Genomic DNA, 24,435 nt, shown 5'->3' with positions numbered 1-24,435 from the left:
ACTTTGAAGTCCACGTGGAAGTAACGTTTCTGTCAACCGACGCTTTTATTTTTAAAGCCTCGACCGGAAGTTGTGCGTTTCTTTGCCTGTAACTTCACGGTGGTGCCGGACAGCTGCCACACTGGACTCGGACTGAGCCGAACTGTGTAAGTAAACCCACAATCCGCCGCTTTTACAGCGTGTGTGCCGCCACACGGTCAGACTGTGTTCGTACACAGACAAATATCCTTCCAAAAAAATAATAATTCACGAGTGTGAAGTGTCGAACAGACGGCTAATGGAGGCGGGAGAGGAAATCGGACGATGTTTGTAGGCCCGTGACAACAGTTTGATCTCCACAGGGAGGAATTGTGCACTGATGACTTATTTACCACAGTGGTTATTACACTTATATTCATACGTATGGCTGTATGTACTGATGGGAGACCTACATGAAAAGTATGGCGTCTGTTACACGCAAATATTACTGTAATTCAATTAATATATTCCAGTATGATGAATATGGAGAAAAAGTGTTGTGTTTCCCTTTGCTTTCCTCATGTAGAGAAACACCATATGATATTATCTTTATTATGTCTCTGGTGAGTTTCATGCTTTAAGACATTTTAAAGTTCCTGTAAATCTCCTGTTATTACCATAGAGATTTATAGTTTGTCAGTGACTGATAACAGTATAGACTCAAATATGTTTGGGCCACTGTTTTACACTGAATTTGCTTTTTATATATTTTCCTGTAGAAATGTGTCTGTGATATAAAACTCATATCATAGTGAATTGAATATCTTTAGGTTTTGGATCGTTGGTTGGTCAAAACATGACTTTTGAAGAACCTTACTACACCATCAGTTAATGAGAATAATTGTTATTTGCAGCCTTACTGTCATGAGTTTAAAATGATCTGACTTGTTGGAGTTTCTCTGATGTCATTTAGTTTGAGTAGCTGTGTGTCACTTTAGAGTTGTCCTATAATGAATACGCAGGGGATCAGTGTAGTTCTGGGTTGTAAGGCACAGCAGGTCTTTAGGGGGAAACCAAAGCTCATTTGCTTTCCAGTCATCCACACATACCTGAAAACCTGACCACCCACTAGAGGAAAACTGTTCGTCCTGACGCTCAGAGGCATGTTCCTCAACAGCTAAAAAAAATAAACTACCATTGTCATGATTGACAGGTAGAGTGAGGTCATGTCATAGGTAATCACTTTAGGAATTTGATATCACATCATTAAACATGTTTTATATGTACTGGGTTTATTTTTAAGGCAGGTATAAGTAAAAAAACAAACAAATGAATGACATTTAAAGGATTTAGTGTTGTCCACCAGAATAAACAAGTGACTTAAAGTAACATTTGGACCATAATGTGGGGAGATGAAATTGACATTAGGCATTTTATTTAATATTTACAAAATTAGCAAAAGCTGCAGTAGAATCCTTTGAGCTCGGCTGATTGGAATCAGAGGCCTCCATGTTGGATAAAATCATCATGTGTCCTGTGGTGTGTGGGAATAAACAGCCAATGAGGGAAACAGATGCAGAAGTCACAACAATAGCGTTTTAATTAATGGCGGCTCCATTCAGAGCTCCCTTTCTTTTTTTTCACTCATGTATAACAAGTGTACACATATCAAGTCCAGTGGGTTGAATACTGGCGTTTCCGTGTAACTTGTGCTCAGGTCTTATTGCCCTTTAACCTCTAAAACAGGTTGTTTTGGGGTGGTGGTGGTGGTGGGGGGTCATTAACACAAATGTCGTATTAATCATATGACACCGTGTTTCTGGCTGCATGTTCATATCTTGACAGAAACTATGGCTGTTTGATCAGACCATATGTGGTAGTGCAGAAACCCGATTCTGATAAAAGAGGTTGAGGTTTGATGCTTGACTCCCCAGCGGTCAGCAGTGTTAACCCACTGAGAGTCTGTTCACAACCTACAGATAAAGATACTGTACTGTACTGTGTGTGTGTGTGTGTGTGTGTGTGTGTGTGTGTGTGTGTGTGTGTGTGTGTGTGTGTGTGTGTGTGTGTGAGAGAGAGAGCGAGAGAGCGATGATCTACTCAGCACCTGCTCTGTTAATCCCTGCATACTTAAACTAGCGCTAGACCTTGTCTATCTCTGTTTGAGACAACACACATACACACACACACACACACACACACACACACACACACACAGAGACTGTTGAGTTTGGGAATTTCAGGTGTTTTCTGCATTTTAAATTCCTCTTCTGCAATAAAGTGGAATTAAGATTAAAACCTGAAACTGAAACTTGAATAACTTGAACTGACATTGTAAGATTACGATCCATCACAGGAGCCACAGGTGTTGAGATTGTGAGTCTATTCTCTGTGCCGGGACACCTTAACACAAGGCCTGCTTAGCTGTTTTTTTGGGTTTTTTTCTAACTGCGTTTGCAGGCGGTTTGGATGGTCACCTGCTTGTAGCAACACGTTTTGTCTTAGTGGGAACTGAAGGTTTTGAAAGAAATGCGTCTCAGCAGCTGGACAGTTACTCACTCAGATGTTGTTCAACCCCCCACAGATACAGATCAGTCAGAAACTGTAATGAGTGATATTGTTTCATCGTTGCGGCTCTGTAATTCACTTTGTTGACTTGAAATGAAATGGCAATGAGATTACAGTTCATCTGTAGGAACTGAAAAGTGTATGAGAAGTGGACTATGATCCTGAACATACAGACAGGTCAGTCAAGGAAGGGGGGCAAACAGGGCGGGGTGTTTAAGGGACAATCTCCCGAAGACCAGACTGAGGGCAAAAAAGCCTCCCTAGATACCAAGCGTCTGCTGATGTTGATGAGATGAGATATTTAGATTATGTGAGAGGAATTGTTGAAGACATAAAGACTGGGATCTGGCAAAAATGGACAAACACATCTCTAAAGCCGTCTTATTTATGGCAACAGAACAGGATATGTTTCTATAGAAGGCAGCCCTCTACGCTGAGGTCATTTTTATTACAACCACGCAGCCTCACTGCATAATGGCACCTGATGAAAGTTGCTCTGAATGAGAACATTGCCTGTCTCTCCTCCTGGCAGCATTCCTGTGATGCCCCAGGGCGGGCTGAGCTGGTCGGGGTTGCGATGCCTTACGTGGACCGACAGAATCGCATCTGCGGCTTCCTGGACATCGAGGAGAATGAGAGCAGCGGCAGGTTCCTGCGCCGATACTTCATCCTGGACACGCAGCAGGGCAGCCTGCTGTGGTACATGGACAACCCTCAGGTGAGGGTGTGTGTGTGTGTGTTGTGTTGTGTTCGGTGACATTTGAAAGGATCCTGGTACGAGCAGAAGTTTCCTTGCTTTTGATTGTGTTTTTTTCTTTCTTGTTTATTTTCAGTACTCCTCAATAAAAGTAACATGTTAACTGCATCCCATCAGTTATATTAATAGACTCATTTCCTTCCTTTTTTCCACATGTAGTTGCATTTGATTGCTTATTTCTGTCGCTGCATTTCGTTCATGAACTATTATATCAGAAAACCAAATAAGGAAACATCGAATCTATGAATTATTATTACAGAGTATGAATTGGAGCTTCCAGCTCTCAAATGTCTTTGACACTCAGGATCAAACCTGTTATTTTTTTGCAGACCAACTCAAGCAGGAGGAAATAGTGCGTTTCACACATTCGGTGCTGAAAATTTGTGGCAGCAGCAAAATAAACTAGTTTGTGTTCAATTTAATAAAGGAACATGTCACCCAGTGCAACAGTGCGGCTCACTGATGTGTTTTTAATAGTTTTTGGAAACAATGGACCCCTGTGGCTCAGAGGAATTGGATACACCCAATACATGTTAGTAGGATCAGTGAAAGCTTAGAATGAGCTCTTTATATCTACAAAGGCAACGGGTCTTCTTTCAATGGAGCTCGCTATGTTGCGCCACCGTGTTACTACAGGAGCCCAGAACGGACAAACTAAACATTATGTGTCAACATTATGACATATAATAAAAAGGCCTCAACACAGAAAGGAAAGCCTCAAAGAATTCGGAGGAAAGAGATCTAAAGAGGAAGTTGTTGGTTCACAGGACAGAACTACACTGAACTCAGATTTTAATATGATTGGTCAACACTTTTTAAAGGTGTGTGACACGTTGGTTAAGCCCTTATCACACACAATTGACTGGTTTGACTGACGGAACCTCTGTGTCAAAACCAAGCAGACAAACAGGAACCAGAACAGAAACTGAAAAGGTTAATAGCAGTAGTATTTGTATTTCCCACAGTGGGGATTTCCTCAAACACATCTGATTGCATCTTCACTGAGAAAGCAGGTGGGGCTCATGCAGATCTTTGGCAGCTGCTGCCAGAGATGTTTGAATTAGGCTGATAACTAATATTTGCTGTAGATATTAATATTATCTTTAGAGATACGTAGATCGTATTGATGCCAAGAACTCTGTAAATGTTTATATTTCCTCTCCACATTTGTCTCCATGAGAGAATGAAAACATCTCTGAAACAGCCTGTGGGCCAGTGTTTCCCAGCGCTGTCAGACTGTGGCACCTTAGAATGAAGCTGTGTGTACTTTTGACCCTCAGATACAGCGTCTAGTTGATGCTCTAAATTTTTCAAACATTTATTGAAAGTTAGATTGATCTTAGGCTGATCAGGTTTAGCTGGGATTTGCCTTATACACTGTCAGGAAATGTTTGTTTTTCATGATCTGATGTTATTGTTTTATCAGCGTGAAGACCTTAACAGTGGAAGTTAATTGCATTCAACATTTACTACATGATTTTACATATCATATCATATGATATAGTTTCATGGAAAAAAAAATACCACCTGTAAAACTGCTAATTAAATATCATCACTAAGAAAATAATGATGTGTTTGTCTTCCTTTGTTTAGAATCTGCCTAAAGGTACAGACAGGGTGGGATCCCTCAAACTCACCTACATCTCCAAGGTCAGTCCTCACATACACACACATCTCACATGTCTCACCAACACTTTGGTTCATGATCAAATACCTGCAAAACTGCTCACATTCTCGCTGTATATTTTGAGCTAATTAGCGATTTTAGCATGCTAAGATGCCAACTGAGATGGTGATCCCCGTAGAGATTACACATGCCTAACAGCTGCACGTTAGCATGTGACAGCTGTGTCATGGGTGTGGTGGTTAGCATACTGACATGAGCATATTGGACTGATTTGGTCTGTGGTTCGACTAGTGACCTGGTTTCTGGTCTCTTCTTTTTTTTCTCACTGCTGATGGTTTTGATCATTTTTATTGCTGCATATTTCTTTTTGTCATTAAAATTTTTATTCATTTTAACATATCAACTTGTACAAAAACATCTAATAGAAAAGTGAAATAATGAGGTTCACTATCATTTGTAGCACCCCACAATTCTTACACGTTTGCATAGACACTCATATACAGTATATTATTGCTGCATATTTCTGTATTTATTATTATTGATTGCAGTCTGGAAGTCCAATCCGATCCAATTTTATTTATAAAGCACTTTTTTAAAATCAACACTGTTGACCAAAGTGCTTTACAATAACAATAAAATACAAAAAAAGACATAAAACACAAGCAAAAAATCTCACATTAAAAGTACAAAAAGACATAAAACGTGTAAAAACAACAGCAGTTTATCTATAAAAAGGCAACATCTCAGACTGTGTCCAAAGCCGAGGAAAAGAGGTTTTAAGAAGAGATTTAAGGTTGCCATGTTTGACATACAAGTTTTACTCCACTCTCTTGTTCAGGTCAGTGATGCCACCAAACTCAGACCAAAGGCAGAGTTCTGCTTTGGTAAGTTCACCTTCATTTTCTTCTCCTACCTTTTTTTCTCTCTCTCTCTCTCCACATTTGCTCCCTCTCCTCCCCTTTTCACCTGAACTATAACTCTGTCCACATACTGCTTCCCTTGAATTCCAGTGAGCTGAATTCTTAAAGCCACAACATACGACGATATCGGAGAGTGTAGCAAGCCTCCAGTTTTGTTGCAGCAGTTTTGTGTTTAGCCTTTTCCTGTTTCAACATGTCGGTGCTCCTCCTGTGCGCAAATCCACCGCGGTAAAGAAAACGGTTCTCCCAGTTTGGTGTGGACGACTCCGTCCTGCTCAGAGCTCTGACCTCAGCTCCACCCAGCACTGTTGGGATGAACTAGAACACCAACTTACATGCAAGCCAGGCCTTATCAGCCAACATCAGTGCTGGAGCTAATTAATGGTTTTATGGCTGAATGGGAGCAAATCCCTGCAGCAGGTTGAACATCTGGCGGAGAGACAGAGTAATGGAGGCTGTTACAGCGGGAGATCAACCTTCATATATGGCTGCAGTTCTCAGGTGTCCACATACTGGCAGTGAACACTTTTCTTTCCCACTTTCTTTTACCCCCCCCTTCCTTCCTTTCTTCCTCTCCAGTCTCCTTCATACCTACTCTTTCCTTGTTTCCTTCCTTCCTTGTTTCTCCCCTTCTGCCCTTCCTTGTCCTTTTTATTCCTCCGTCCCTCCCTCTTTTCCTCTCCTGTTAGGTTTACTTCCTCTCTTTTGTCCCTCGCTACTTGTTGTTTTTCCTCTGGTGGCCAGCAGTAGCTCTTTGTCACTCAATAGGAGGAAACTGTACAATAACCTTGACCTGACCTGTGTGTGTGTGTGTGTGTGTGTGTGTGTGTGTGTGTGTGTATATATGTGTGTGTGTGTGTGTGTGTGTTTATTTGCATCTGGATGGGATGTTACACACAAACACACACATCCTCTGCCTCTGAGAATCCAGAAACAAACTGATATTTTTAGAACATGATTTGCATGAAATTTTCCTCTTCCTCTTGCCTTTTCTAGTCTAATGTTTCACAATAAGGAGAAGGTAACAACCGGCACATCTACATCTCACATTTGCTCTTTCTCTTTCTCTCTCTCTCTCTCTCGCTCTCTCGCTCTGAAGTTATAAATGCAGGAATGAGGAAGTTTTATCTGCAAGCCAACGACCAGCAGGATTTGGTGGAATGGATCAGTGTTCTCAACAATGCCACCAAGATTACTGTGAGCCCCCCCACACACACACACACACACACACGCATACCAACATACACACACACACACAGATGGATCAATAGGTGACCCTGTTTCTCCCGTTGTTGTGGGCCGCTCTGTCATCTGCCTCAGGCTGCAGCAGATGGAAAGTCACCCATCAGGCCAGAGAGATTGAGTTCAGGCTTAACAGAGTGTAAAGGGAAAGAGAACAGGGAAGCCATGGTTTCATGTTCACCTGCAGCTGCAGTGACCTGTGATCAGCGGAGGAGTGTCAGGAATCTCTGGTGCTTGAAGTATTATTTCAAACTGTAATCAGCTTTTAAAGTTTCCTTTTAATCATAGCTTTGTTCAACATTAGAGAAACACAGTTGTGCCGTGGATAGTGGTTGTCTTGTGGTTCCTACTGAAATCTTAAATATATAGTTTTATTTTTTAAAAGGTTCAATTATTTCCCAAATGAGCTGGACACTGTAGATGTCAGCAGATGTTAGTCAAACAGGAGGAAGTAGTGCATTTGTTAGGGACTAGTTTAGCAGCGGAAGAATCCACATTTGGTGCTGTAGTGGGTATTTCTGGCAGCAGGATGGTGTGTGTGGGACTGAGTCAAAAATAAATTACGGTATTTGTGTTCATGATAATGTAGGAACATGTCTCAGTGCAGTGTGGCGAAGGATAATCTTTTAATTATTTCAACAGATCCCATGAAAAGACCAAATGATCCAATGGATCCTACTAACTAACATTGACTGTGTGTTAAAACACATCAAGAAAAAGGCCAGAAAATGCTGATTTTTGTGCAGTGTAGAGACAAAGACGAGATTAAAGTTCCTTGATGAGAGGAAAACTCTTCAGTCCTTTGGGTGTTGACCGTGTGCTTGACAGACAGGGCTGCGGTTCATGTCTCGTTGTGTTTTTAGGTGCCAAAGCCAGGTGAGGGCCACGCCGCCCATGCAGAGACTTCCCAGGAAGGACTTGGAGCCATGAAACAGATCTCCTACAAGACTGAGATCATAGGAGGAGTTCCTATCATCACCGCTACACAGGTAACACACACACACACACACACACACACACTGCGGCGTGTGGTGTATTAGCAGCAGGTTCAGTCCTGTCTGTGTTGGTATGCAGCCACAGGCACGTGACCGAGCGTGCATCAGCACAGACAAGTGACGGCTGGTCTGAATTTTATGACTGAAAGACTTCGACTTTTAAAAATGTCCGGTGAAAAAAAGTAAACATCTACACTCACTCCTCCTCTCTGCCCAGTGCGAGAGGCTCGAAGGGACCTTAACCGCTACTAGCATAATGCACCTGAATCTCCAAACCAGACTGTCAGCAGTTGAGTTGTGTTGTGGGTAATTTAGGCGCCGAGTTTTGATAAGGAAGAAGAACAAATGGAGAAAAAAAAAAAAGAAGATATCTCTGGTTCTACTGCATCGACTTTGATCATTTTTTATTTAGCTGTTCATTATTATTCTGACTGTGCTATAGGAGCACAATGCTAATCATTTTCAGGCTATAATAACATAGCTCTATGTAGCATCTTAGCTTCTTTCAGCTCATTCTTTTGGTTGTACAGCAGATGAAAACCCACTGCACACTGTACAATACCTAGTACAAATTTTAGACAGCAAGTTTGAGACTAGCTGGTGAACACAGTGGAGCTTTTAGCAGCTAAAGAGCAAGATATTTCATTCAAGAGCTGGTGGAAACCAAAAATGGAGCAAAAAGAGAATGGCTCTGTATTTACTGGATTTATAAATAAGTGTGCAAGTGCTTTGTTTCATGAATATTTTGAGATGATTTTCCATATACAGTATATTTGTGTGCATGTGTGTGTTTTAGGAGCAGGGGGAGGGGCAGAATGGGGCGGACCGTGGAGGTTTGAAGCGGTGTCAAAATCAGCTGCCCTACTTCCTGTCCAGAGGAGCCCAGGACCAGGCCTTCATCAAGGCCGGGTACTGTGTCAAACAAGGAGCTGTGGTGAGAAAACGCACACACACACACACACACACACACACACACACACACACACACACACACACACGTTTTTTGATTGATCTATGGATTATGTTTTTTTATTTGGTTTGTCCAACACTTTCGTCCAGAGAAAGATAGCATCATGACACCTACTGTCCAGGTTCCCCTGAACCTTCACATGGACATTTATGATTCCTGATGTTAAATAAGAAATACAACAACGTTGATCAATCTGCTCCTCTCCCTCAGATGAAGAACTGGAAGAGGAGGTACTTCATGCTGGATGAAAATGCTGTCAGCTACTACAAATCTGACCTGGTGAGAAACTGTGTGGTAGAGGTTTTTACTGTGTGAACTGATCATGTCATGTCATCTGCAGAAAGTGGCTGTAACCAGGTTATTTTAGTGCATGTAAACACACTGACTGTTGGTTTACTTTACACTTAACCATGAGCACACACGCACACACACACACACACACACACACACAAATGCACGCTGGTCTTTCTGTAGTTTATAACGACACTCATTGACATAATGCATTCCCAAGCCCATAACCCCAACCTACCCTTAACCCTACCCCACACACACACACACACGCACGCACGCACGCACACACACACACACAGACACGCGCACACACACACACAGACACGCGCACACGCACACACACAGCTTATTAGAAGTTAATACTACAATAAAACCGTGTGTGTGTGTGTCTGTGTGTGTGTGTGTGTGTGTGTGTGTGTGTGTGTGTGCGTGTGTGCGTGCAGTAAGGCTTGTTTTGCCTTCAGGGAATTGTGTGTCCCTACATGCATGTAGCAGCATGCTTCCTGAATACCTCCTCATATGATCCTCATGTGGACAGATTAGCGAGTCCTAACTACAGCCTGTCTGTGCACATATATGGACACACCCTGCGTGTGTGTGTGTGTGTGTGTGTGTGTGTGTGTGTGTGTGTGTGTGTGTGTGTGTGTGTGTGTGTGTGTGTGTGTGTGTGTGTGTGTGTGTGTGTGTGTGTGTGTGTGTGTGTGTGTGTGTGTGTGTGTGTGTGTGTGTGTGTGCATACTGGATGTGTGCTCCTGCCTCTATATTTTCCACTGTAGGCATTAACAGAATCATGTATGTAGAGTGATAATGACAATGGAACAAATTTAATCACCTCCGTGGTATCTACACCACTTTCTGCAAATCCCACGATGCATTGCATTTAATACATGCTGTAATTATAGTTTGTGTAACACTACACGTCAAGTGATGACAATAAGATGTGTAGTAGTGAACTATTAGTAATATATTGAGTGTCTGTTGTATAAAGAGAAGTGAATGTGTGAGTGATTCTGAACATTTTCTATATTTGTGTCATTCAAATAAGCTGAAAATATCCTGAAGTGTGAGGAGAGTTAACTAACAAGGGAAGTCCACACCACTTCTTCATTCCACAGCTGACTGCCAATTACAACTGTGAGGACACGAATGACACATGAATGTTATTCAAACAAACTGAATATAGCCTGAGTTTATTATAAAACACAGTACAAACGGGGCGTCGAGTGTCGCAGTGGGTTGAGCAGGCGCCCCATGTGTAGAGGCTACAGTCCTCGCTGCAGTCAGCCCCGGTTCGAGTCCCGCATCGGACGGCCCTTTACTGCATGTCACTCCCCCTCTCTCCGCCTACCCGTTTCCTGTCTCTCTCGACCGTGCTATCATAAAGGCATTAAAAGCCCCAAAAAATATACTTACAGTACGAACAAAAATATGACTGTAAGTTCAGCTGCAGAAAAATTACATACAAATGACATGCCCCATACACAGCATCTGAGAAGAGACAGGAAAAATCAAATGTGGTGCACCGCACATATGAAAGTTCTTTAAATAGCCTTTAATTGTAAGTTACCATCTATGATGAGTCAGCAACCAGCAGAGGAATGCCAATGCTGAGCCAGTCAGCAGTGCTGTGTGTTGGTAAGCAGGACAAGCTGGGAAAGTGCATCATCATCATCATCATCATCTCTTTTACCAGTGCCAGTTTGGATTCTGGTTCTACATGTAATTGTGAGCAATGAGTACAGCAATAGTGGATTTACAGGTTTTTGTGTTGTACCTTGATATGTCAGGTATTTAATTCATTTGATTAAGCCAAATTTAACGTCCTACTAATGTTAGATTTGGGTTGAATTTCTGCCAGATGGTTTTCGTTACACATTCTGAATAATAAAGGATCTGGCTGTTGGACAAATGGGTTTGTTTTCTGTCCCTGTTCCCTCATGGCTGCTGTCGAAAGCATTATAAACCGTGGAAAACTTGTCCATCCTCTTGCTTTTGTCCTGCACGATGCCTTACAATGACATATTCACGTCTGGATCACCTGCAGACTTTTGTTTGATCTTTCGTCTCACAGGAGAAAGTGACAAAGGCGCAAAGTATATTGCAGAAGGTTTCCTGCTGAGCCAGACGAGAAAAGCAAAACAATAAACATAATAGAAAATATAGTTCACAAAAGATTAGATGAGTCGTTCAGATTTGAAAAGATCTGTGATTACGCATCTTTTATTCGTTGTTAAGAGAAATGTGTTGTTTTCTCCTCCCTGCAGGAGAGGGAGGCGCTGAGAGTCATCTCGCTGAAGGAGATCCACAAAGTTCAGGAGTGCAAACAGAGGTCAGTAAGTTTTCAGTTAGCAGGTGAACATGTGCTGCTCTCAGGGCTTTTTAGGTGAATTCAGGTCATCACATCGCAGGTGATTTTAAAAACCTGTTGTCCGGTTCTCTGCAGTGAGCTGATGATGAGGGACAACCTGTTTGAGATGGTCACCAGCTCCAGAACCTTCTACATACAGGTAACACACATGAAGAGCGTTTTCTTTTCTTCTCTAAACATATTTTCCTGTAGTTTGACTCATTAGAAGCATTTTATATGTACGTTTTAACTTACAGAGTCACCATATCATAAGTGCTGCGGCGGTAATATGATGTTCTAATGTACCATTGACTAACAATGGAACAAAGCAAAACCATGCATTGACATTCTCTCCCTCTGTGTGTCAGGCTGACAGTCCAGAGGACATGCACAGCTGGATTAAGGCCATCTCAGGAGCCATTGTGGCTCAGCGAGGCCCCGGACGCTCAGCAAACACTGTAGGTGTCCTGTTCTAATGTTGTTAAAGAGCCTTTTGAATATATTTGAATATATTTGGTAAAATTTTACTTGAAAAAGAGGTAATACTCAAAACAAGACACGGTTTTCACATAAGAATTCAAGTGGGGCTGAAACTGAAAAACTGACCTGAATTAAGAAAGAAATTTATGTTTTTGTTGTAGAACTTATTTTTTTTCAATTTGCAATTCAACAGCAGGTGAACATATAAAGAGTAAAAAACAACTCACATAAAGTACGGCGCACCCCAAGCAAGATAATATTAAGATAGAATGCATCTTCTTATATGGTTTTATTGAATCCTGCCTTCTGATTGGTCAAACTGTTGTTCTTTGGTCCCACCACTCTAAATTAACAAAGAGCTCCGTGTTGTTTATGAGTGATCAGGTGAAGTTGCTCCATCTTGTGGCAGAAGAAATGACTGCAGCAGACAAACAGCTTTAAAACATGAAACTTTTTAATTAGATTAGTTTCATGTATTCAGAGAATAAAATGATCATTTTGATATAATGTACATGTTTCCTCACATGTTGTACAGAATCAATGTTTTGTGGATTTTTTTTTCAGGATTTTCACACCCTGATGATGATGATGACTGAAGAGTGTTTTCATACACTGAAGTGTTTCAGTTTTCTTTACACAAATTGTTTATCACACACCACACACACACACACACACACACACACACACACACACACACACACACACAGAGCTCTTAATATTTCTCCCAATCTCTCTCCGCTCTGACTCCTCCCTCAGTCTCTTCTCTCTCTTTGAAGAGTTTGCTTCCAAAACCACAGAACCATCCACCAGAAGAAACAAAGATATCACAGTTATAATGCAAAGTATGAATAAAACAAATTACATTAAGAGACAACTAGTCTGCATTAACAGTTTTGGGCTGAAGTGTAATACCGGCCAGAAACGTTTAACTCCACCGAGGCAGTTTGGCTTGTTAGTTTGTCTGTTGATTAGCTGGATATCTTAAGATCTTGTTAATGGATTTCATTTAATATGTCTTGGTTTTGTTTATAATCATGCGATAAGATTGAAAAAATATTCTTGTAACAAAGTAGTAAGTGTAGTCAGTATTGATTCAGGACATTTTAAAGGACTGCAGCACTTAACTTTTCAATATGTGGAGATTTTGGACACTTTATAGCAGGTACTATCACTTTTTACTACTTTTTAAACTTTATATTGTCACTATCTTTGTCAACCTTGCAGTTAATGTTGCTTTTACTATTTTTAACAGGTTGGATGAGCTGTCAACAGCTTAAACGACCAAATATCAGAGCCTTGTAGTAATCTGATGAATGATGCAGACCATCCAGCCGATAAAAAGAGAACACTCTCTTTCCGCCATCGTATAATATATTAACACCCTATTAAATAGCAGCAACATTATGCAGACATTTATAATCTGGGTGGCATTACATTTCCGCCCACAAACAAAAGTCAATGCAGACTAGTTGTGTAGTAATGGTAAGGTGTGAGAAGGGATTTAACAGGATGGTATAACTCCTCTTCCTCTCTGGACTCCCTCCAGGGCAGCGAAGCCTCTGTGGATGGATGTGTGGTATTTTTGGAAAGAGGCTCTTCACCTCACTGTAACTGAGCTTTGCTGTAAACTGTTGTTTTTTTAGATCCGTCAGGCCAGAAGGCTGTCCAGCCCTTGTATACAGAGGTATACGCCATTCTGCAGTGGTGAATGCAGCACGTATGTGACCCCGTGCCCTTTCTCTGACCTCCCTATACACCCCCCCCACCCCCCACCCAACCAGCCTCTCCTCACCGAGCATTTACCCTTCACACCACAGGACTTCTCTGGTTTTGCAGAAAAGCCAGAGTGAACCCTGTAGTGTTTGTCCAGCCTGTAGCTGCTGCTAGCTGTAAGGTTTGAATAGTTTCACCGCCTGTTGCTAAAGCAGTGAAATCACCCTTTAACAGCAGGTAGATAGTTTGTAGATTTGGGTGAACAGTATTTGAGTTTCCTCTCAAATACCTTCAGAGTTTGTTTGGAGAGTTTGTTCCTGAAAGTGGGTAAAAACTCTGTTATTTCCACCTGCATTAACGAACGGCTTTTTGTCCGTTCACAGTTTGCTTTTTATTCAGAATACAAACTGAAACCCTTTCTTTATTTACCTCGAGAAAAGGTTGATTCTCGCAAGTGTTTGCAGCATCACGGTGCGTTGATGCATCGTGATTGTTAGGACACAGTTTGATGCAGGAGGAAAGTAAAGTCTTTTGGTTTGGGCAACTATCAAGTACATGACAGATATTTAGTTAGTTGACCTTTGACCGGGGATGTACCGGTCCAGGTACGACTCATGCTTGCAGACTGATGTGCTTCCTCAACGCCCCTGAACATTTCATGCCTGAATGCTGTTTTGTTGGTTGCGTCCACCATCGTAACTCATCCCACCCCGGCATCATTGTCGTCTTACTGATGTGCCATCGACTGATTAATACAGCGGTCCGCTGACATCCCAGCTTCTTATCATTATTCTTTTCATTTTTGATATTTCTACATGTTTTCGTTGACATGTGGGCCGTCCATCCGTTCGTCTTTGAGTTGGGTCCAGCTAAACTTTCCTCTGCAGTCTCTTAACAGTCTGTCTTCTCATTTATTCCTTGTCTTTTCATTTCATGTTGTGTGTCATTATTCATGTCTTAACATTTACAGAGTTCCTGACTCCCAGCAGGACGTCGCAAAACCAAATTCATCACGAGCCTTTTCTTTTTTTCCCCCGCTAACCCTCTGTCGTGTTGTGTTTCTGTGTTTCCTTTGCGTGTTTGTGTACATATGTACGTGTGTGTGTGTGTGTGTGTGTGTGTGTGTGTGTGTGTGTATGCGTGTGGGTGCTTTTCAGAGAGTGAGGTCTGACAGTGACGTACTAACCTTCCCCAAATGAGCCCTGCTGCCTACTTCCTGTCCCTCCCACTGCTGCTCATCGTCCAGTCACCAAGCCCCGCTGCCTCTCAGCTTCCTTAGCAACTGCCACTCGATCCCGTCCTGCTCCTTGGCAACTGCAGCATCACTTCGTTCGTACGTGTTGCTTGTAACTGCATGAACCCTTGTGTGACACTCACTATTCACAGCATTTCATTTCGGTGGATAGTGTGACCCCATATCTCAGCAATCAAGCAGGTGACATGTGATCTCAACTGGAATCATGGCCATGGTTGTTAAAAAAACCACAAATTGCACATCATATTAATTCATATTATGTTTATATTTTTTATGGTTACTGTGCAGTAGAGTTGCAAAGTTATTTCGGGTGTCCGCAGTCTTTTGTACAGACAATGTTAGATTGGAGCACTTGAAATCTTGAATGGACATGAATCATTAATACAAAAGATAAAAAAACTGTGATAGAAAAAAATTGGTTAACTGATTAAAAAAGTAAAAGGTACAGTCCTCCGGACATAAAAATTTAGGGTAATAAATTAAAATTTCAGGAACTTGAAACATTTCTATCCTGAGAAACATTGAAATGAGAATTCACAGTCACTTCCTCTTCCTTTGCAGCTCTATGTGCCGTCTGTTCACGCTTTTTTTATTTTGTTAAAACCAATGATGCAACAATAGATAAGGTGTCACACAACATTCCTCTTCTCCTGCAGTCCCAATAAAGAGCCATTTCAGTTCATGACATTGGCAACTTAGCTTGGGTGAACTAGTAAGTGTTAACTAATCTAGTTAAAAGGGGTTTAACCCATAAAGCCTGACCTGCATGTTTTTGTTTTTTTTTTCATTTTCTTTTTATATCAAGAGCAAATTCATTAACTCAATGTTTCCTTGATCACCAGCAAACATAACTTAATCTGAATGTCATCAGTGACAAAAGCTCATTTGAAAAATAATTGCTGATACATGAGAGTGGGATGCTAATGATGACAATTGATCAGTTGGTAGGTAGTTTGGATGATACACGCTCCAATGTTTGAGCACATAGGGAGAAAAATCTGATACAATCTGATTGCTGCGAGCACCTTATGAGAACACTTATTATCCAAGGCGGGGTTTCTGGAGACGTTTTCGCACTGAATAATAAACAGATAGTTATGTGGGGATTTCCAAACCTCTCAGTAACCAGAATCATGGTTATTGCTGACTCATGTTCTCTGTAGCTCCTTCAGGGAATTTGTGGATCTGAAGTGCCTTAAGGCAGATACAGATGTCTTTAAACTTTGACAATGAAAAAAGAAGAAATATATAAATGCAAAAAAAAATCATAAATTAATAAATACAGCAATTTAGCAACAACAAAAAAAAGTCAGTAAAACAACTTTTTTCTTCAGACCTCCATGACTTGTTGTCGATCTTTTCATGACAAAAAGTTTTCTGGTGAACAAGGTGATGCAGTTTGATGAGACACTCTGGTCTGAATGAAGAGAAGAACTCTGACACAGTGTTTCCTCTTTTACCTTTTTATTTTCTCCTCTTCTCCATCTCACTCCACTTATCCACTCATCATCCGTTCATAGAGGCATTGCTTTGTTCCATCATCCATCCATCATTCACACCCGACGCTCTCCTCTGCCTCTAACTTTTCTCTCCCTCTTCCTTCCCTCTCTCCAGGAGCGCAGTGACCACCCCTCTCCCTCCCCAACATCCTCCTCCATCTTCTACTACCCCCTCGACCAGGAACCACACCACCCGCACTCCTCCTCCGGCCCCTCCTCAGCGGGCGCTCAGCCTCACACTGGACACGCACCACCAGGACAACTTCCTGGGCCTGCTTCCGTGGAGGCTGAGCGGCGTTCAGTCCGTGATGATGCCCCTCCCTTCGGCGCGCTCCCGCCTGTCGCTGCAGGAGACGGTGCAGTCCTCAAAGTAACCGGGGCGGAGGACGAGTCGCTGTGGAAACGCCGCAGCGAAATGGCTAAGCTGGGGTTTGTTGGCAGCGGTGGCGAGGAAGAGCTTAACCGTCACACCACTGAGAATTCGGATGTGTCCATTACCCTGATTTGATGATGATGATTGACAGAGACACACACACACACACACACACACACTCTCCTACACAAGCGCCATGTGCTCAGACTGCTCTGTGTCCTTAAAAAACTACCTGACTGGCCAAATGATCCTCCTACAAAACTGGGACTAGTTGGCTCCTTCCTGGGACCAGTCTTTTGTACGTGTGTGATAGAATCTTCTTCTTCTTCTCTAGTTTTTATCTTTACTTTTGTCTTCCTGTGTATTATTTACAAGATATTTCTGCTGGCAAACATGTTGTCACGCAAAGGAAAATAGAAAACCTTAGATATTGTACAGTGAAGTTTTGAGATGTTTCAGCAGAGGACGAACCTTGAAACCCGCTCACAGCGCGATGACGGCGCGGTTTCATGATTCATGTAGGAAACAGACAAACCAAAGTTTGCAGTCGTGCGGTTTTTTTCTACGGCAGCAGCTCAGACGTTACTTAGAGACGTCCATCTCTGCTGAGGAACTGACTAATCCAGATTCTCAGTTTATTGTATAAGACAATCCCCCTTGATATTATAAACTCTGTAACTCTGAGTTTCCGCCAGAGGACCTTTAGTTTCTCTTTTCTCTCGTCTCCGTTAGAGAACATCATCCTGTCATACAGATCTTGTTTTTAGCGTTTTAGAGCACCAAAGTCCAGATTCACTGAAGTTGCATTTTAACAGAGGTCTGCACGTCCTCTGGTTTTTAACTTACTGACCCAAAAATATATTATTCAGCAACTACTGTGGTCACATGTCAACAATGAATCACTAAAATATTACATTATTAAAACATAAGAAGGAACAACCCTGTTGTTCCTGATCTCTTTGTCTTTTTGACACTGATGAATGGATTTTAAAAAGAATTTAGAAAAGAATTTTTTTTTTAGCTTAAGGATTTTCTGGTCACACAAGCATTTGTACCAACAAAATGTCAAATAGGTTCATTCCGTCACTGCGGTCAGTGGATTCACTCGTAGAGCTTCTGTGTACAGATCAAATTTTGTGAATTTTGACATGTCACTAACAAATTTTCCAACCATCATCTTGGCAGAGCTTTGAGGAAATGGAGAGCTGGAGAGTCCAAGATGGAAAAATCACATTAGCTTATTATGTCACACCATTGGATTTTATTCACCCATGCTCCACAAACACACACACACACACAAACTCCACACTGCAGCATGGTTCGAGTTCACGGTACAAATATACAATTGTGCTGGTTACTTCGCTAACTGGTAGTTAGCTCACTGGTAGCAATCCAGCCAGCTTAGCAAATTATTTTGGCTGCTTAGCCCCAGTATGTTACTTGCTAGTTAGCGTGTTAGCCTATTAGCTCGCCAACCATGCAATCACTACGTCACCGTCCTTCGGCGCTGCCTGTTCTGCAAGAACATGTGGATGATTTTGCAGCACCGCTTTCTGGTCAGTCCAGAGACTAAGAGTTAAAGTAAATTAAAAGATAAAACATCACCACCAACGTGTAAATAAGGAGATTTTCACTGAACAGCAGCATCATTCAAATAAAGCTATCACCTCTTTATATCCGGATACTTCTAGTTTCTGCTGTTAGACTGGAGCCTTGTTCATAATTATAATTATTCTGCTGAATTTTGTCGCACAGAGTTTGTTTCATTATAATGGGAGGCAACAGTGGAGTGACGGCTGCTGACAGTGGCTTCATTGGTAGCTGAGTTACAGATGCTTTTACACCTGTACAGGCCTTTCTTTGTTCTGACGTCAGGACTGAACCTGTTGGGTAGTTCTCAGAGTCTTTATTCTTCCATTCAGAATATCTCCAGCAGTAATCTGGAGCAGTGACTTATTTTATTAAATGTTTAGTAGTAGTCAGATAGCAGTCAAATATTAGTCAGAAAGAGAGATTAGCAACTTTCCATCTTCAGCGTAATCATTGCCTTGCCTTGGAAAATCTTCTATTTACAAAATACAAAACAAGTGTTTTTAGAAAATACTTTTTTTTTTTTTTTTATTAAAAAAGGTGAAATTTGCCATTTACCAAAGCCACAATATTCAGCATAGACTTTGGTAAGTGATATGACACTGTCCGCTCTTCGCTGTGCAACCCTCCGGACGATCTGGGCTCAGCACTTAACAATAAGTGTATGATAATGACTTAAAGAGGTATTTATAAAAGGTGTTATGAGGAGCTGATTTTCATTCTGCTCACCAGCTTTACTCACCTCGACTCCTGCACTGTACATTCATGTTACCGTTTCTTTTTTTGAACTCCATCTGACGTTGTTTTAATGTGTTTCGTTTAAAGATGTGGAGAGACATATAAAAAAAAAAAAAACTAAAAAAAAAACTCATACTGTTGATTTGTTGATCTGTAAATGTTGTTTTTGGACTCGGGCACTGCAGCCATTGTCCAGGCCTGAACTCTGCACACTCTGTGTTGGAGACTGGTTGTGGGTATTTTTGTCTGATGTTCTTTTAGTTTTGATGGTTTTATTATTCACAGAGATGAAATGGTTTTGAGGAAATCTACATATATACATATATATATATATATGTATATATGTTGTTTACTGACTTTTATACACAAGTGTGCATGGTTGCATGCACACAACCTGCCACCCCACCCCACCCCACCCCCCACCCCTGCTGTTCCCTGTTAAAGATAAGCTGGGTAAAGTGCCTGCATTGTTCTTTCTAAAGAGTTGATAAGAAAACACATGATGAGCTGTTTTGACCCTTTTTAGTGTGTAATTGATTCTAAGACCATGTGCTCTATTTATTAAAAGAAATTTGAAAGTAATTAGAACTGGATTCAGGTGTCTTCTTTGGCAACAGGTGGATGTAAGGAGAGTAGCAGTGACACGTGGGCTGAGTTCACCCTGGGTATGAATGGAAATGTCGTTTCTGATGTCAAATTTTAGATTCAAAAGAAAAATCCTGTTGGACTCAGATCCAAGCTTGATACTTCTTACTAAAGATGTAAATCTTTAAATGGCTCACAAACATCGTTTAATATTTTTCAGTAATTTCCTAAAATGTCTGCACACTGCAGTTATAAACATAAGTTACTCAAACATGGGGAAATACTGCATTTGTTGGGGACCTTTTTCAGCAGTAATAATACATACTCAGTACTCAAGTGAGTATTTTCAGCAGCACAGTGTCAGAGGAAGTATTCAGATTCTAAAAGTAAAAGTAGCAATCTTGCAGTACAAAAATACTGCAAGTTCTGAACTGAAGAGATCTCTGAAGTAAAAGTACAAAGTATTATTAGTAAATAGTAGTGGTGTGAGTCCACAAGGTGTCACTGTTTCCAAATGTTATAAATCTCCTCTCATATTTCTCTTATTTCAGGCTGTGTGTCCTGACTTACAGTTGGAGGAAGCCTCCATTCTTCATGCTGTTGTCTCATCGGATAGAGGCTCTCCAAATGAACTCCTCTGAGGCGGCTTATTGGTCATTAGGTCATGATTTGTGGACGACAGCTGCTGAGCATCTCACCACACCGGAACAGGCTGCAGTCACGTCCCACACCTCGAGGGGTTGCACAAGATGAACATCACTGAGGCAGAATGTGATTGAGACGTTTATGTGAGTGGATGCTGGGACACTTTAAACACAGCTTCTTTTGGCGCTGATGATTCTGCAGCTTCTACAAAGTGGTTGCAGAATAAACCAAAACATAACCATCAGCTTTAGAAATAAAAAAAATATACAAAAACAATCTACCTCCTCAAATAAATTATACAAACTAAAATATTAAACCAAGTCTCAAACAAGAGCAAACACAACCTAAGTGTGAGAGAGTGAATGTCAAATAAAACCGGCAATATTTATATTATTTATGTCTGCACATGTGTGTGTGTTAGTGTGACAAATATGGGGGTCATTTATGTAAAGGTACCAAGGCCGTTACCAGGATTCATACGTCTAAACACCGCCTTCACCTCATTATGTCACATCTGCTCCTCTCCAGCTGTTACAGTCACCTCTGTTAGATTATTTCCAAATCTGGTTCAGCTCGTGTGGACTGTTGAGACCTCTAAGAGAAACTCCCCTCCATGACTCTCTGAGAGAAACCGGCCAAACATAAAGACAATGACGTCTCGTCCAGATGTTTCCAGCAGCTACAGTTTGAGTTTGATATGAGAAAATGTTACAGTGACAGAACACATCAGCAGTGAATGTTAGAGGTGAAGACTGAGAGCTTCTCTTCATACAGAAACAAATCAGTTTCAAACATCCTGCATCTAATGTACTGTATTTCTTCCGTTTTGAACATGTCTCCTGGATGTCTAGCAAACAAGTAATCTGCATTTTTGTGTGTTGAGACACACAGTGATTAATCTCCAAATGCATTTGCAGGTTTTGGAAAATAACCCTCAACTCCACCTTTCATTTTGTTGCTGAAATACAGAATATCTGGAGTGTAACATAAATCAAGTGAAGTAAAATCAAGAGCAATGGGACTTTATATTTTGTAACGCTGACCTCACATCATTCAACTGAACTCCTCTATGAAACATAGTGTTTCCACTGTAAGAGTCGTATCAACCTACTTTTATTTCCCTTTTTAAGAGCCAGTGATTCCTGAAGACTAAATCTGACTGTAACTTTTTCATGTTCAGTAAATATGTCATGCTGTTTTGTAGGAGTAGGACTCACTTTCTCAAATGAGTTTTAAGACCAAATATATTCAAAGGTTAACGTGACCAAGATTAATTTCGGGTCGGTCCATCGGCTCAGCCAAAGACCACCAGGGTCCAAAACCACAGAGCATCATCTTTAATGGCTCTTTTGGAGAGTCCTGCCCCGGTCTCAGTCGTCCTGCTCATGTGCCTGTTTTTCCTCATAAGCGAGCTCTGAGAGTCGCCCCCAGCTTAAGTTTGGATACAAGACTGTCAATGAAAGATGCAGCTTCTCAGCCGGGTCTGATGTGCAGAAAACACACATCAGCCTACATCAGTTTACATGAGGCTGCAATGTTTAGGTGATTGTGGAAGCTTCCACAGGATGCGCTTCATCTGTTGTTGTTCAGATAGAGTCCTGCAGGAATCTGCAGAGCTTATTCTGTTCACTTCATTGACTTTTCTTTTCTTTTTTTCATTATTTATCAATTTCAGTCATTTCTGAATATTATGGCGACAACACAGTCAGAAACTCGGTCAAAAACATGGGAGGTGCTGCTACATGTAGAACTTTTAAACTTGTAGTTAGACCAGGTTCTGATCAACAGCTGTCATTGATTATGGTTAAAGGAAGCTAAAGGTTAAGAAAATTGTTTACCACCACCTCAAAAGCCAGTAATTAACAGGTTTATAGCTTGTTGGTTTTAACCAAACAAAATGACATAACTCCCAAGTTTCCAAAAAGGTCCCAGGGTTCATGGAAAACTTCCTCCATTGGGGTCAGACATTCAGACTATTTTGCATGACGCATTGGGTCCTCAGTATCAGCCTCTTCTTAGGATGCAGGCCCTGAGTTGTGATGGACTGTTTCTCAGAAAGATAAGTTCTCTTTCTGTCAAAGCAGATGACAGTCTGTTGCACAGTCTTGATCTAAAACACTCCTGCTGAAACACAAGAAAGCTGCTTTTTAAAAAAAAAATTTTATCCTGTTGCACAACCTGCCATCTCCGCCCCATGATTTAGGTTCAGCAGTATAAAGAGGCATCATCAGCACCAGCCTCTCATCTGTCTAATGAAGCCACCGCTGCTCAGTAACTAACATGACAAATGGGAGTGAGGGAGGCTCTGGCTCTGAGTTTATATTTTAAGTGGGCCCCTGCTAATAGACTTCAGAAGAAAAGACTTTGTGTTCCAGAAGGAAGAGAGACAGAAACCAACCAGTGCTGCCAGTTGAAGATTTAAGGACGAGCTGCGACCCTGCCAGTAAGGACTTAAGAGCAAGTAAGACATCCTGCTCTGGAGCCACGCTGCACTAAATCCAGTCAAACACCTTCTACATCAAACCAAAACCTGCTTTATTATTATTAGTGCATCAACATTAGTGTAATAAAAAATACTAACCCCAGGTATTGTGTTTTAATCACTTGAGTATTGATTGATGTACCTGCACCTCAGCAGACGTATTCCAGCCACCTTGAAAAGTTAAAACCACAAAACCACACAGAACTGAACCCTCACAGACCTGGCAGCAACCGGAGAAGAGAATGACCCAACAGGAATGCACCAAACAGGAGTCCAGAAGAAAAGGTTAGCACACATTTGACAATGAGTGATGTTTGTTTGAAGCTGTGAGTATGAGAATACTGTGACCTTGCAGAAAGACATGTCGCCAGTCAAAGCTTTTGTGACTTGCATATGCGAAGGTGATCGCAGACGGAAGCAGAAGGAGGCCTCACCAGGAATCTCATGATGATATGACAGGAGATTTAAAGGAAGAAGTGTTTCCAGTTCCTTAGTTGATCCGTTACCGGTTGTAGATTTGTGCTGATCTGACTGTCGGATCTGGAAATGTCAGATTAGTCATTGTTTGTCTTGATTTTGACCAAAATCAGCAGCAGTTTTTGTGATCACTCACTAGCAGCCAATATCTGAAACCACAAATATGATGCAGCAGGGAAACTAAATGTTGCAGATCGGCTCTGACAGATGGATGGGAGGGGGGCCTGAGTCATCTAAGAGACAGACACACATATACAAACACCCTCAGACATATACACAAGCACGCTCTGTACAGGCTGGACAGCTGCACATTAACATAGGCCAACTCTAACTTTGTTATTCTCTCTTTTGTCTTTTTCACGCTCTATCCTTCCAGCTCAGACACGCACATGCATAAATCAAAACATTATTGCTGACTGACTCCACCTGAGTGGAATTAGATTGATATTACACACACTCTCTCTCTTTCTCTCTCTCTCTCTCTCTCTCTCTCTCTCTCTCTCTCTCTCTCTCTCTGGGTTTCGCAGAAAAGCCGAGCAGAGTGTTTGAATGTCCTCCAGTGGTCTTCACATCATAAACGGGAATGATGAGCTGTCCAACTGACGCTGAGGCCGGGGAGCGGCAGGCAGGGGACACATATCCACTGGGACTGGAGCTTTTTGTTCCTTTTATATCTGTTTACAGTTAATTCTGAATCATTTCACGTGCATGACTCACAATAGGCATTTTAAAATCATGTGTCCAAGGCCAAGAATGAACTTTCAATCTTAATTTATAAGCCAGCAGAGTTGAGAAGTTGCTAAATTGGTCAGAAAAAAAGGAACATTTACAATTCCATGACAATGGATCTTCACCTGAGGAAGCCTGTGTGGTGCGAGTTGTGTAATATAAGCTATATATAATATAAGTATTAAATGGACCTC

At 41.4% G+C, this 24,435-nt stretch overlaps 1 protein-coding gene across 4 annotated transcripts; it reads left to right on the top strand.

The window, feature by feature from the left end:
• Positions 1–65: 65 nt before the first annotated feature.
• plekha1b (pleckstrin homology domain containing, family A (phosphoinositide binding specific) member 1b) lies at positions 66–19,905 on the top strand. Of its 4 annotated transcripts, none has more exons than XR_008826276.1 (13): positions 66–146; positions 3,059–3,244; positions 4,877–4,933; positions 5,749–5,794; positions 6,930–7,027; positions 7,936–8,061; positions 8,864–9,001; positions 9,248–9,316; positions 11,593–11,657; positions 11,772–11,835; positions 12,044–12,133; positions 15,026–15,201; positions 16,738–16,879. XR_008826276.1 is itself a non-coding variant. In XM_056366243.1 (13 exons), exons 2-13 carry the CDS (start codon positions 3,104–3,106, stop codon positions 16,994–16,996), a joined length of 1,194 nt encoding a protein of 397 aa, XP_056222218.1. In that variant the 5' UTR covers positions 66–146; positions 3,059–3,103; the 3' UTR covers positions 16,997–17,132. The 4 variants fall into 4 exon arrangements, 3 of the variants coding, with proteins under 3 accessions (XP_056222218.1, XP_056222217.1, XP_056222216.1); XM_056366243.1 differs by lacking the exon at positions 15,026–15,201 and adding an exon at positions 13,799–13,839 and having other exon boundaries at positions 16,738–17,132; XM_056366242.1 differs by lacking the exon at positions 15,026–15,201 and adding an exon at positions 13,799–13,872 and having other exon boundaries at positions 16,738–17,132.
• The last annotated feature ends 4,530 nt before the right edge of the window (positions 19,906–24,435 follow it).

Source organism: Seriola aureovittata, chromosome 21 (assembly GCF_021018895.1).
Source record: "Seriola aureovittata isolate HTS-2021-v1 ecotype China chromosome 21, ASM2101889v1, whole genome shotgun sequence".
Classification (NCBI taxonomy): Eukaryota; Metazoa; Chordata; class Actinopteri; order Carangiformes; family Carangidae; genus Seriola; species Seriola aureovittata.
This window is presented reverse-complemented; position numbering and strand designations above follow the sequence as displayed.